The 14,768-nt window shown below is 36.2% G+C and overlaps 1 protein-coding gene across 10 annotated transcripts in view; it reads right to left on the minus strand.

The window, feature by feature from the left end:
* Window positions 1–5,183: 5,183 nt before the first annotated feature.
* The window catches only part of micu3a (mitochondrial calcium uptake family, member 3a), a 33,165-nt gene continuing 23,580 nt past the window's right edge, over window positions 5,184–14,768 (minus strand). For 3 of the 10 annotated variants that reach the window (XM_084101093.1, XM_084101095.1, XM_084101091.1), the window contains 5 exons: window positions 13,029–13,200; window positions 7,768–7,876; window positions 7,104–7,261; window positions 6,600–6,668; window positions 5,185–6,002 (listed from right to left, as the gene is read on the minus strand). In XM_084101093.1, coding sequence (XP_083957219.1) covers window positions 6,600–6,668; window positions 7,104–7,261; window positions 7,768–7,876; window positions 13,029–13,200 — 508 coding nt within the window. In that variant the 3' untranslated portion in view covers window positions 5,185–6,002. Of the gene's footprint in view, window positions 6,006–6,599; window positions 6,669–7,075; window positions 7,262–7,767; window positions 7,877–13,028; window positions 13,201–14,768 lie in introns of all 10 variants that reach the window. The other 7 variants (XM_084101094.1, XM_084101092.1, XM_084101090.1 and 4 more) reach the window with 4 other exon arrangements.

The following is a 14,768-nucleotide window of genomic DNA, read 5'->3' on the forward strand; positions in this document are numbered from 1 at the left end:
AAATGCCATTGCTGCAGATTATTTGTAATCTAACCAACTGCAATAACTTTACTTTCCGCACAGAAAGTTAAAACCATAAGCACAGATATATGAACGTCATCATGAAAAACGACAAAATAAAGCTAAATTAAAACTCGTACAAATAAAAAAAGAATTGTCTCATTGTCTCAAAATGTCAATGTTTAAAACCAATAACACATTTTAATTACAGCAGACTAACTACTGCTTTCAACACTACTTAATCATTATTTAAAAATATCTGTCCTTTCCAATTGAAGTTTTTTTAAAAATTACCTTTTTATATTAAATGCTGAATCTATTATTATAACACAATATAAACCACTCTGATCATACCCCTTTCCTCCTCACCGTTTAGTACAGCAAGGAACGTTCATCAATGATGCAGAGCTTATGAAGTAAATCATTACTCTACACCCGATTCACGCTCAGAAAAGAGTATCAAAGCTCTTCATCGTGGGTTGGGAGACTCGTCACTTTAGAAATGCACTTCCAAGTTAAAAACTATAGAAATGATCCCTGAAAGTATAATCTTAACCTTTAATTGCAAAACCCAGCTCGTCTCTGTTCTGTCACTAGGTGTCTCACAGACGGTAGGGACGACACAGAGAGCTAAGTGACATTGAATTTTGAAACATTGGGATTTTTAGTCTTAAATCTGATCAAAATTAGACAGATTGATTAAATGTCAGGTGAATATTAAGCAAACTTTTTTTTATATTAAGAGAAAAAAAAATCAGTGACGATAGTCATGTATGTAAAAAATAGCTGTATCATTATGTTAATGCTTCAGATTATATATTTAATCTAACTAACAGCATACAGTAGTATGAACAGCATACTAACTATAGTTTTCTACTCGGAAAGTTTGTCAATTAATACAGTACAAGACAAATCATTCTACCCTCATAACATAATTTTTTTTTCTATAGAAATTTGAAACCGTAAGGAGATTTTTTTTCTATTTTTAACCATCTTAAAATAACCACTCTGCTCATACCCCTTTCCTCCTTACTGTATAATACAGCAAGGAACGTTCATCAATGATGCAGAGCTTATGAAGTAAATCATTACTCTACACCCGATTCACGCTCAGAAAAGAGTATCAAAGCTCTTCATCGTGGGTTGGGAGACTCGTCACTTTTGAAATGCACTTCCAAGTTAAAAACTATAGAAATGATCCCTGAAAGTATAGTCTTAACCTTCAATTCTAAAACCCAGTTCGAGTCTCTTCTGACACTAGGTGTCTCACAGACGGTAGGGACGACACAGAGAGAAGTGACATTGAATTCTGAAACAATGAGATTTTTTGTCTTAAATCTGTTCAAAATTAGACAGACTGACTAAATGTCAGGTGAATATTAAGCAAACTTTTTTTTTATATATTAGGAGAAAAAAATCAGTGATGATGGGCATGTATAAAAAAATAGCTATATCATTACGTTAAAGGCACAATATGTAACTTTTTTGCTTTAAAAATAGCAAAAATCACTATATCTATGTTATATATTTTTTTTAGTTGTGTACTTACATTATCCCGACTGTTTCCAACAACTTTCAAACCAGGAGAAATTTTAATTTAATTCGAAGACACGGGACGTTTCTTTATTTCCGTTTTGTCGCAGTCAATGGCGTCATATCCGCGTTGTCCCTGGTTTCCGCTCGTGCTGCCATGGTAACCAGAGTTATGAACCAGAGCCCTCTGATAGTAACCAAGACGACAGACGTGGACCACTGTAATTCGCAATGTCTATTTGCACGCTGTTGTTGTTTCGTTCAAACATTATGGACCATGGCAAGCAGACTTTGGATAAAAAAGGAGAACTAAAACGAGAATCAATATCAGCGCGGCGTTTTCGAGATGCCGAGAGCTCCCATAGACAGTATACAAACGAGAGCTCCACGTCCGAGACTTCGACCGCTCCTACATGTACTTTATTAAACAGGTGAGCACATTTACATAAAACTAATCGATGTTATATAGTTCAACAATGATAAAATGTCAGAATATGATCGGTATGTTATTCTAATGTTGATCTAGTTTACTGCTAGTCTCATACAGACAGACTAACACATACATTTCAACACATTCAAATGCAGTTTAGTGTGATAGTGTAATGTTAGACCAAGTGAAACAGCGCTGCGTTACCTCACAAGTTTAATTTGTCTAATAAACTGACCTGTGAGTTGTAATTCCGCTCTTGCATGTAGTTCGGTAGAATGAAATGTCCATATTCCTTTTATAGATAGGTTTCCGATGACGTCACATTTCTCCCGCAACTCCTTACGGCGCCATCTTGTGTGTCAAGTGGGTCAAGCGTTTGTGTTACGGAGCATGATAATACCCTGAATCGGCATTATTCTGAACATAAAAATCATACGATTATTCTCCGTTTGGCTTGAGTTAATGTTCAGTGCTGCTCCTGTGAACATTTAGAGGTTTTGTGCTCTGGAGATGTGACACTTTATCTAATCATTTCCAAGATGGGCTAGCTAAATGCGCTAGCTAGCTATAATCGGCTGTCAAATCGCTGTACCCAGGCGGCTACTATCGACACAGCCCTTGAGAGGTGTTGGCTGGGCAGAAGCACACTCTGACGATTGTCCACCTTCATCACTTTCTCTGTGGCCACATCAGCTGGTCGAGCACATCGCTCCGTGCCTCTGCTCTCCATCTCTCTCCTAAGTTACACTAAATTAGCTCGGAGCGTTGTGTTGTTGTTGTTGTTTTACCCAGATGGTGTTGTCTTGACACTGAGTCTAAATGTACCATATAATAAGGGCTGTGCAGATATCAGCCGCCTGGCTACAGCGATGTGAACCGTCAATGCAGGGCTCCAGACTAACATTTCCACGAGGGAGAGAGAGCAAGACAGCGCTTAGTTTGGAGACGGTGAAGTCTTGTTTACATGTTCGCCTGGCTCCGAAGAGAGAGAGAGAGAGTGCGCGCGCGCGACCGGCTCTCTCTCTATCTGCTCGTTCTTTCAGTTAAACATGCACCCAGTTCATCTACATTACTCACCGATCAAATAAGACTTTGGCGGGACAAAAATTCACTTTGGCGGGCGCTAAAACAAGTTCAATGCAGGAGAATTCATGCGTGAATTTAACTGAGTAGTGTATGACCATGCACTCGCACAAATGCGACCACATAAAATTTTAACTCGGACATTCTAACAAAATAATTGTATGCTTCCAGAGACTTTCTTCTTCTTAATTTGTCATCGTTATCTCAACACAAAAGAGTCAAAAATACTTTATATTAACTGGCTTTCTATTAATGCAGCACAGTGAATGAGCCGTGTCTCCCAGTGGCTTACTGAAAGCTTTGACACACAACATGGCGGCGCGCCGCAGAGGATAATGGGTAATTCGAGAAATGGAAACCCATCTATATCCGCGGGACTCGCGTCGCTTGTGGAGCTGATAGCTGTCTCTTAGCAATCCTGACCTGCTTCATATCACAATCATGATAAAAGCATCGATGTATTCAGTCACCAATAAACATTATTAGATCGGTCGGCTTGACGTTGATGACAAGATCCATAATTCTTAGCAAATGTTGCGTCATCAAACTACGCCTTTGTTATTGTACATAGGTTAGCGACCCCTAGTGGAGAAAAAATCCCATACTGTACGTTTAATGCTTCAGCTTATATGTTTAATGTATTTAATAACATACAGTAGTATGTACAGCATACTAACTATAGTTTTCTACTCCTCAATTCAAAATGAGAATTTTTTCTATTTTCAACCATTTATAAAAAAATAACCACTCTGATCATACCCCTTTCCTCCTTACTGCATAAAACAGCAAGGAACGTTCATCAATGATGCAGAGCTTATGAAGTAAATCATTACTCTACACCCGATTCACGCTCAGAAAAGAGTATCAAAGCTCTTCATCGTGGGTTGGGAGACTCGTCACTTTAGAAATGCACTTCCAAGTTAAAAACTATAGAAATGATCCCTGAAAGTATAGTCTTAACCTGAAATTGCAAAACCCAACTCGAGTCTCTTCTGACACTAGGTGTCTCACAGACGGTGTTCATTTGTTGGTCAATCGCACAGTACATGAAACAGCGATTAGGAAAGTAACATCTAAACCATTGGTATTTCCATAATCACTAACACTTCAACTATTTGTGACTAAAACAAATATTGACTAATATCGGTGTTCAACTAGTAGACACAATTTCTCTGTTGAAATGAGACATATATTTCCACATACATGTGCTCACCATTATCACCGATGAGAAAAACAACAACATTCATAACCACATTCGAGTAGAATTTTTAACATTGTTCATTGTTTCGGTTGCATATTTAACTTAAATACCATCAAACACTATTTATTTTTTACAGTAGAAACAATATAAATGAACGTATATTATAGTCACCTATACAGTTACCCATAATGCACGTCGAACTCTGGAAACAACATGTGACAAAGCAACCAATCAAGAGAGAGCATATGTGTTCCTCAATAAAAACGTAATATATAAGCATTTTAAACTTTCGGACACAATGTAATACACACACACACCACACACACACACAAATAAAAATACCAATGATTATAAATATAAACATATTTGATTTGTTTCTTCTAAATCGTGAATTGGTACATCACTATCAAATGTCCGGAGAGAAATCGCCCACTCTGTATAAAGGTTCCGTCAAAAATGAAAGTTGTTTTGAATATGTCACATATTGCATATTCTATTTGTCACATATTATAGGCTTATGTGTTAAAATTTTGAAAACTACACTTGCTGTATTCTTAAGACATGTGTCTTTAAGCTAACTTCAATAACCAAATACAGTCAGCAGCACGTTTCATAAATCACGCAAGGGGCAAATAATTGGAACATACGAAAGTCATCAGACCTTTAATGAAAACATAAATGTTCATTCAATTGTTCTTATGTATCGATTTTTTTTGTCTTTGCTAAGTTTCAGAATTATTTTGATGATTTAAATCGAAATTATTCACCTTTATATTTGTCTCAAAAAGGACAATTTCTGATATATTTATGTATAATAATATTAAATATAATAAATAATATTCGAATAAGGACCTATGTAGCCTACAGCCTACATTAAATTTTAATATAGGCCTATAGGTCATGCAGAATCATTGGAGACAATCTTGAACAGTGTTTTCATCATAGGCATATGGACCAATTTATTGACTTGAATAACATTGTTATGGAATTTCAAGTCTATTTGTCAAGTACTTTAATTACAGTCTTATTGTGCTTAGACTGTGCTGTTAATTGCCTTAGATGGCAAGACAACCTTATACAATCTTTGTACAGCCATACCTGTTCAAAAATAAATAAATTGTATGAGAAAAAAATAATACTTTTTTTATATTAAGGCAATGATCATTATTGCTACATGAACTAATCTCTTTCAATAACAAATAACAAAGTATTACCCTTTTCACACAGTATAATTCGGTGCATTTAAACAATCCTGACAGATAACAGCGATAAATAAGTATGATTAATAGTTTTGTTTGTAATGGGCATAATAAAAATGCAAGGTACAATATAGTATAAATATAATTAATAAAAGGCTATAATGAGTAGCTCATCTTGCTTGAAACATCTCCATTGAAAATGCAAGAAAATGATCTCTTTACCCTGCCTGGACACATTTGAGTAACTTCAAAACATACAAAAATTGAACTTCTACCAACTGAAACTCAGTTACAAGGTCGTCCTCCAGGTTACATGCAAACAAGATTAATAGCAGATTACAGAACAAAGTTTGATCGTGCAGATGTGCAGATACTAGAACATGCAGAGCAGAGCGCTGAATGCAGGGACACTATCCCAATCCGAGTTTCCCAAGGTTTCAAGATCATCAGAGGATGAGGTAGATCTCATGATGGAATCTCTAGCACTATGCCTTCTCTCTCAAACATTTCCAGAGCAGTTTCCTTCTGAGAAATAAAAGCCACATTCCTCGTTCACCTGGTGCAAAGGGGAAATGGAAAGGAACCAATTAAAAACATTCACTTATTAAATCATCAGATTTCCCAGTAAAACATGCAGGCTATAACACAGACAGTAAGATATATATACATACACACACTATTGTTCAAAAGTTTGGGGCCACTGAGATTTTATTTATTTATTTAAAAAATAAATTAATACTTTTATTCAGCAACGTTGCATTAAATTGACTAAAAGTGATGGTAAAGACCTTTACATTGTTACAAAAAAATTTAGATTTAAAATAAATGCTATTCTTTTGCAGGTTAATATTAAGTGGCACAACCATAAAAGGTTGTGGAGTAATGATGCTGAAAATTCAGATTTACCATCACAGGAATAATTTACATTTTAAAATATAATAAAATAGAAATAGTTTTTAATAGCTATATTATTTTAATAATATTGATGTTTTTACTGTATTTTGCTCAAGATACTTTTTAAAAACATTTTAATAATCTAAGATAAAAAAAAATCAACTTGTTGGTACTCTTGGTAATCTTGGTACTTGAACTTTTAAACAGTAGTGGTAGCGTGTATATATATATATGTGTGTATGTGTGTGTGTTTGGTTACTTATCTGCCTGCCAGTTCCTTCTTCATACATGATCTAAATGAAGTGAAACGCTCTAAAGCCTTATAGCCCTGTAGTTAGGAGAAAAACAAAATGAGAGAATGATTCATTACTTCAGTAGTTGACAAAACTGCATTTTTTTCATTTTTATTAACTATAAACAATAACTTCTTAAAACTTTTAAAAAAAATCACAAATGTTCATTAATAAATGATCCTGCAGAAACAAATTCACTGCTAGCATTGATCAATATCAGAAGAAAATGTTATACTCGTTTGACAGCGGATTTAGGAACTAGGCCTAAATGTTGATTAAAAAACCCTACAGGGAGGTTTAATTGTACAGACATAGCTACTGAACACTAGATGGGACTATAGTCGCAGTGATACTGCCCATCCATACCTCCCTGAATTACACTCAAAACATCAGAATGTATCTAACTGATGTAATTAACTCAGTAAGGTAAAGAATGATGTACCTCTTTTTCCCCTACACCTCTTTCTTACCCTGCCTCCACGGTGCAGACGGTCCTTCATTATACCAATGAACTCTTTGTAACTGAGCTGATCATCGTGATCCACATCAAATATCTTGAAAATGGTGTTAACCAGGTGACGGGTCAGTTTAAGGCCTGTAGCGACATACACCGCCCGAGCGAACTCATCTGGAGGACGGAGAGTGACACATTCAGAAGATAAACAAAACAAACAAACACTCAATGTGCTGGTAAATTATGTGCAAATTTGTTTCTAATTAAACATGATCAGCTCATTTTTAGTTTTCTTAATCTCTACAGATTTTGAGTAGAACGTAAAGTATGTGGACCCTTAAGCCACACTTAAGTTAGATAACATATCAAACCAATATTAAAATTTGTTTTGGAAAATTATAGCTTACAGAGGGGCCAAAAAGTGTGAGACAACTATAAAGAGAAAAAATGTTTCAATCAAAATGCTTTTATTAGAAAAAATATCCAGCATAACAATCTAAATGAAAAGTTGAATTTAAAAAACGGGTCTGAATTTCTTTGTTTTAATGTTTTCTAAAAAAAAAAAAAAAAAAAAAAAAAAAAATCCCAGATTTTCTATGTGGTCTCGTGACTTTTTGGATCCCACTGTGTATTTTATATACGTGTTAAATGCTAGTATTTGTGAATCCCAATGCATTCACCTTGTCCAATGGAACGGCAAGCAAAGTTGTACATCTGCATGGCGATGGCAAAGTCTTCAAGGTTATTGAGAAACTGAAAGAAGGACCTGAACTCTTCGAAGGTGATGCCCTGATCATGAAAAGAAAGAAATGAGCAAAAAGAAACAGAAATCTTTTTAATCTGAGACATCCAATCTAACAGACAGAGCTGCCATCAACTGACGTTACATTCCATTCCATTTCAAAGAGGATCTGTAAGACACATGACATCACGCAGAATACACAAGCGGCGTTGTCATTTCATTCTCGAGCAAATCGGGTAATGCAGTGACGGACAGAAGGAAATCAACATGTTGGTATATGCAAAAGAAATCAGACTCTGTGCCACTCATGCTTGTTTGCTGTTCAGTTCAGTCAATGTTCAGTTCTTTGTGCTCTGCCACACTGCATACAATGATACATGCAACGATTAAAGGCATGAGTCATTTTACAGCACAATGTCATAAAATTGTCAGCCTGTCTGAATGCGGAGAAGCGAAAACAAACTGCATGACATCATAGACTGGAATCAAAGAGATAACTTACAATTTGACTGGCATCAGAACACCAAGAAACTCTTAAATACACCACTCAAAAGTTTGGGGTCGGTAAGATTTTCTCTTATGCTTACCAAGAATGCATTTATTTGATCAAAAATGCAGGAAAATATTGTAAAATATTATTACAATTTATAATAACTTTTTTTCTTTTCAAATATATATTTTAAAGTGTAATTATTTTCTTGTGATGGTAAAGCTGAATTTTCAGCATCATCACTCCAGTCTTCAGTGTCACGTGGTCCTTCAAAAATCATTCTAATACGCTGATTTGGTGCTGAGGAAAACATTTATTATCAATGCGGAAAACAGTTTAATATTTGAAATAGAAATGTTTGTAACAATGTAAATGTCTTTAGGCAATTTTGATCAATTAAATGAGTCCTTAATAATAAAAAGTATTAATTTCTTTCAGAAAAAAAAACAACAAAAAAACAACTTACCCCAAACTTTCGAACAATAGTGTACATTTAAAACTTAAAAGTTTTACATTAAAAACCCAGAAATGAAATCTGTGCAAGCATTTATTCACCCTCATGTCGTTCGAGCCCTGCATTTCTTTCTTCTGTGAAACGTATTTTTGAAATCCAAAATATATTTTTTTGTGTTCCACAGAAGAAAGTCATACAAGTATGACATGAGGGTGCACAATTTTCAATTTTTTTAATTTAATGCACTGAATCCTGCAGTATATTCTCCTGTCTGTCAAACCAAATCTATGATTAAATCTTTCACCTGAGGGTGTCAAGATGTATTAACACAGACCTGCTTTTTTTGGATAAAGAAGAAGATAAAGGGTAATGAGGTAGAAAATACCCTAAACAAACACAGGAAAGGGTTGTCACAGCTATGGTAATCCACGTAAACCTTAAAACTAGTTTTTAACATAGTTCTAGTTACACATTAGGTTTAACTGAGAGTTAGGTTTGAGGTCAGGATTTCTGTGATGTTTAAAGCTGAATTTTTGTTTGATTGTGTTGAGGACTTGGTACTCATGGTGGAAAACCATAAAATGCCATACAAGTGAGTTTAGGGTTTATTCTGTGGGAATTCGAGAGGGGGTGAAGTCATTCTAGCCAAATGTACAAACTGCTCAAAGGGGCCCCAAAACCTGATACCCTCAACACAAACAGATCCCTCAGATGGGACTGGGAAAGAGCTAAAAGAAAGCAGTCAGGCATGGAGAAACCTACATCAGGTGACCCTCTATAGAGGGGCAGCATGACAATCTGATTTCAAACACAAACTTTGCCCCAAGCACATATGCACACCGAACCCACACAAATACAATGGCTGAAAAAGTATTTGGACACTTCACTTAAAAAGTAATGGGATTTCTTTATATACATTACAGACTGACAGATAGGTAGATGGGTATGGAGGTAGGTAGGATAGGTAGCTAGACAGGTAGGTATATATAGACAGAAAGGTAGGTAGACAAGTAGGTAGGTAGACAGGTAGGTATGCAAGCAGATCTATAGACAGGTAGACTGGTAGGCAAGTAAGTTTACATGTAGTTAGGCATGCAGACAGGTAGGTAGGTACGGTAGGGTAGGTAGGTTGGTGGACGTACGTAGGCAGACAAGTAGGTAGGTAGGGCAGATAGGTAGACAGGTAAGGTAAGGAAGGGTAGGGTAGGTGGGTAGACATGTACATAGGCAGACAGGTAGGTAGACAAGTAGACGTACAGTAGGTAAGTATACAGGTGGGTACACAGAAAGGTAGGTAGGTAGACGTACATAGGTAGACAGGTTGGTAGGTTGGTAGGTGGGTAGGTAGGGCAGGTATGTAGACAAGTAGACATGTAGGTAGGCACTAGACAGACAGGTAGGTAGATATGGTATGGTAAGTAGGTAAGGCAGGCATGTACGTAGGCAGACAGGTAGGTAGGTAGGGCAGGTAGGTAAACTAGTAGGTAGGTTGGTAGGTGTACAGGTAGGTATGTAGGCAGGTAGGCAGGACAGGGACGTTGTATACCCACATAGCAACATTTTGACGTCCCGGATCCGGCCCACATCTGGCACACGTGAAAAGATGATCTGGCCCACATGCAGCGTAGAATGACGGCCCTTGGGTGGCTCACTCATGTTTGCCAGATCTGGGCCACAAGCAGGCCATAGCAATGCCACATGTCAGCCAAGAGCAAAGAAATAAACCAGAACTGGACCTTATCTGAGCCACAAAATCTGTGTGTATTAAATATTGAGTCATCTCAGCCTTAATAAGCCTGCTAGCAAGCAGAATCACTGAAGGAAAGAAGAGAACAGAAAAAGAGACAAGCAGAAACACAAGAACTACAACTGACTTCAGCCACAGCCTTAGATGAAATCAACTGAAGATAAAAGAAGACGTTAAATCTCTCAAGATCTCAGCAGAGGAGGATTAAACAGCATTACCAGCTTCACTGATTACTAGCCAGATTGGCTTCATTTCTGTCAGACGTCTACAAAAGTTTTTATTGAGAATTAACAAGGGTTTAACTCTAATGTGTTTCATTAGAAGTTACGATAACAGTGATTAGTGTTTCCATTAGTTGGGCTCTTAACTCTTATTATAGCTTTAGTCTTTTTTGGCTGCTGTGACAGTATGTTTGTTAAACATATTTGCAGCAGCAAAGAAAGCTAAAGTGAACTGAGATCAGGTGATGGTGGTTACCTGTTGATGGCTTTATAATCATCATAAAATGATGATTTGAATCTAACAATAATGTTGTTCCATTAATACATTCATACTACAAACCCTGTGTTACTGCAACATGAGATCCAGCAGTATTATAACAATCAGTTAAAATCTTTTAACAAACATGAGCACACAGATATCAGAAATCAGCACACGAATCTCAACAATTCCACGCTGCATGTGGGCCAGATCATCATTCCACATGTGCCAGATGTGGGCCGGGTCTGGGACGTCACAATGTTGCTATGTGGGTAGGTAGACATGTAGGTAGGGTAGGATAGATAGGTAGACAGGACAGGTAGGATAGGGTAGGTAGGTAGAAACATATTGCGGTAGTTTCCCTCATTTTAAGTATGGATGAAGTGACCAAATAATTTTTGGGGGCCACTGTATATCTTAGTATAAATTTGTAAAAATGTTGGAAGGTCTCTCAGAACAAGATAATTTTAGCTGGTTGAAAGTAAATGTGAATTTACTTTCTTGAACATGTACCACAAGATCAAAGAGAGGGAAAACAATTGAAACACAAAATGACACATACAAATAACAAATCATAACACAATCTGATCAAGGACTGCGGGGCGACGGATCACTCCGGCAAGGACAAACCTTTGGTTTCTTCCAGTGTGTGATAAACAGAGATAACAGAGAGAATACAGGAAGTTTTTTTACACTGTAATAGAGCTGGAACTTGCTCTGCAACTTGTGCACTTAACAATACCTTCTCCGACTCCATCATCATTATTTCTGTGTTAGTAAAGATATTAATATATTTTAACAGCAATCATGCCATAATACAGCATTACAATTCAAATTGCATACAGCAATTCAAAAATCTGATTATTTTCATTAAGTTTTGCATGCTTTTTCAAATGTCTTTGGCCTTGTTCAGACAGGTAGCACAAATCCATTTTTTGGGGGTGTATCCATCTCAGATACATTTCGAATTTTTGTAATCTGCAAACAACAATAAATTATAATTTTTTTACCAACCTGATCCAAATCACATTCAAAGATGGTTGGAAAATCAATTATTATATCTCATGTCATATGTCTTAGTTGTCACACTGGATCATTGGTCTATAACTGTTCGAATTCACACATTTTTACCCACTCACCGGTGAGTGATTTTAGACAGCTTATTTATTAATCCGTGGAATACAATTATACCTCCAGTGCTTATATTACTAATTTACTCGTATTACTTACTGTAGCAAATGCATCATTACTACAGTAATCACTAATCAGTGTAGATATACTGGACATTGACGACAGTATCTGAACAAACGGATCAGATTTCATCACTTACAAAATAACAGTCAATCCTAAAGATCGGATTAATGTGCAGTTTGAACAAAGCCTGTTTTTTTTTTTTTTTTTTTTTCAAGAATTAATATAATTGGCATAATAGCACCATGCAACAAAGAGACACATAATATAACATTTGTGTCAAGATATTTTAACATGAGATATTATGTTTAAAAACAAGATATTAAAACAACCAAGTCTGGGAAAGTCCAGTTCCATTTTACTGCAAAGTGTGGGTTTGACACTTGGTTCTTAAATAAACATGGTAATATAAAGAAAGATGGATGTCTGCAGCATAAAAGGGTTTAGTCGCATGTGTTGTGGAGAGGTGAGAATAGAGGGACTATAAGACTAAACGGCAGTTTACATGCAAGTGTCACACTCAAGGGTGAATGACTACTCAAAGTGTGGGAATGTGTGCATTTTGGGGCTGGATCACAGAATTATAGACATGGAACAAATGTATGTGAGTGGACAAAATGTATTTGTTGTAGTATTTTTAAGATGATGCATTTCCTTGTGGAACTTGAGATTGAGATTTGAACAAGTAACCTTCTTGTACATGTAAAGCTGTTGAGAGGAGGGGTAACATGGGTCAGTTAAAGGGGTGAAAGTGTGAGCGTGGGGGAGGTGGGCGTCACAGTTGTCCTACACCTTCTTTTCAGATGAAGTTAGTGCCTAGGTGACGTTACTCATTACCTTCTCATCTGGTATGCACTGCCGCACATTCTCCAGATAGCTGCGGATATCCTCTACGTTAGTGTAGCGCAGCAAGATTCGCGCAAAATCCTCCTCACTGATGGTGGTCATGCCTTTGGAATAGGTCAGGAACTCAATCTCCAACATCTCAGTTTGCAAGTTATCCATGAATCTGAAAGAACAATTAAAGAACTTTAACTCTTTGTTGAACAAGAACAAAGAGTTAAAGAATTAAGGAATTTAAACAACTTTGCTTTTTGCTCTACAAGGGAGCCAGGGTGGGCCTGGCCCATCCAATCAGGAGCTTGGCCCACCATGGCCCCACACCAAATAACAACCTATCACAAAATGACTTCTCTCTCCCATAAACACAGATGGAAATTGCACACGCACAGAATCCTTGTTGTAAGCACTATCCTGCAACTTTATCAATAAAATAGTTTCACACCTGCAAAACATGTCATTTCTCAGTAGTGAGGTGGTACCACCGCTGTTTTTGAAGCAGTTAAACTTACAGCTTTGCTATTAGTAGAGACACAGCTGCCAAACACTTTTGAGAGACAGGAAATTCTAATAACTGCATTAGTCTGCATATCAATAGTTCAAGCCTACATTACTAGCTCTAAAATGACGTTTTGGATTTAACAACGGAGGCTTGGGATGAGATGCAAGAAATTAGACCTACACACAAGAGTGATGGACAAAAACCTGACAAGTGTCTTGAAATAAAACATATTAACAGTGTCTTGAGGCTTGGTAACCATAGCCTATACGTGGAATAACTTACTCTGTGTCGCTGAATTATTAGAAACATAATGCATTACTTTTCTTATAATTCAATGGCTCATCATAAATTATTCCTTTCTTAAAAATCTGAGTTTGTTCCGTTTTTTTACTACATTCTGCAAAAATGTATTAAATAAATAATTAATTTTTGTTTTTTGAAGCATTTTATTCCCTGCCTCAAACATAAATTTATAATGGTAATATTTGACATGTAATATTAATTTTGAAGCATTAAACAAAATTGTATTATTGAATTTGTGACAGAATTGTCTAAACAGAAGCATAAAACAATAATTTGTGCTTCTAAAAATAGTATAGCTGGGTTACTAATAGTCCCTTTCAAAACCTGCCCCTTTTGTTATAAAATCTAAAAATGACAAAATTGTTACAAAATCTGTTATGAGGACAAATGAAAATGGAATTAATTTTTCTTTTTGCAAAAAAAATTAAATAAATAAATAAAACTTGATACTGTTAACAGAACACCTCCGGCCCACCTTGCATCTCAGCTGGAGTCGGGCCTGTGTGCCAGGATGTTGCTATGTTGTTACTAGGGTGTATTGCAGGTGGTTTCTATGATGGCCATGTGTCTTTATGATATTAGAGTTCCTAAATATGCCTTTGTATGTAATTCTATGTATTTCAATGGGATTTTTCTTTCATCTGCGTCAATATCTGTGAGAAAAAAGGCTATGTGCTACACCCCAGAAAATGTCCTGTCACTTATAGTGACTGTTTATAACAAATTACATATTACATTTACTAATATTCATAAGTTTTGGATCAGTAAGATTTTTTTTAAAGAAATTAAGAAATTAATTAATTTTATTCAGCAAGAATGCATTAAATTGAACAAAAGTGACAGCAAAACATTGATAAAGTTAAAGGGACACTGTGGAGAAATTGTGTTTTTGTCAAACAGCGACCCCTAGAGTCGCTGTGGAATACTTGCAC

Source organism: Abramis brama, assembly GCF_963993115.1.
Source record: "Abramis brama genome assembly, chromosome: 2".
NCBI classification, from domain to species: Eukaryota; Metazoa; Chordata; class Actinopteri; order Cypriniformes; family Leuciscidae; genus Abramis; species Abramis brama.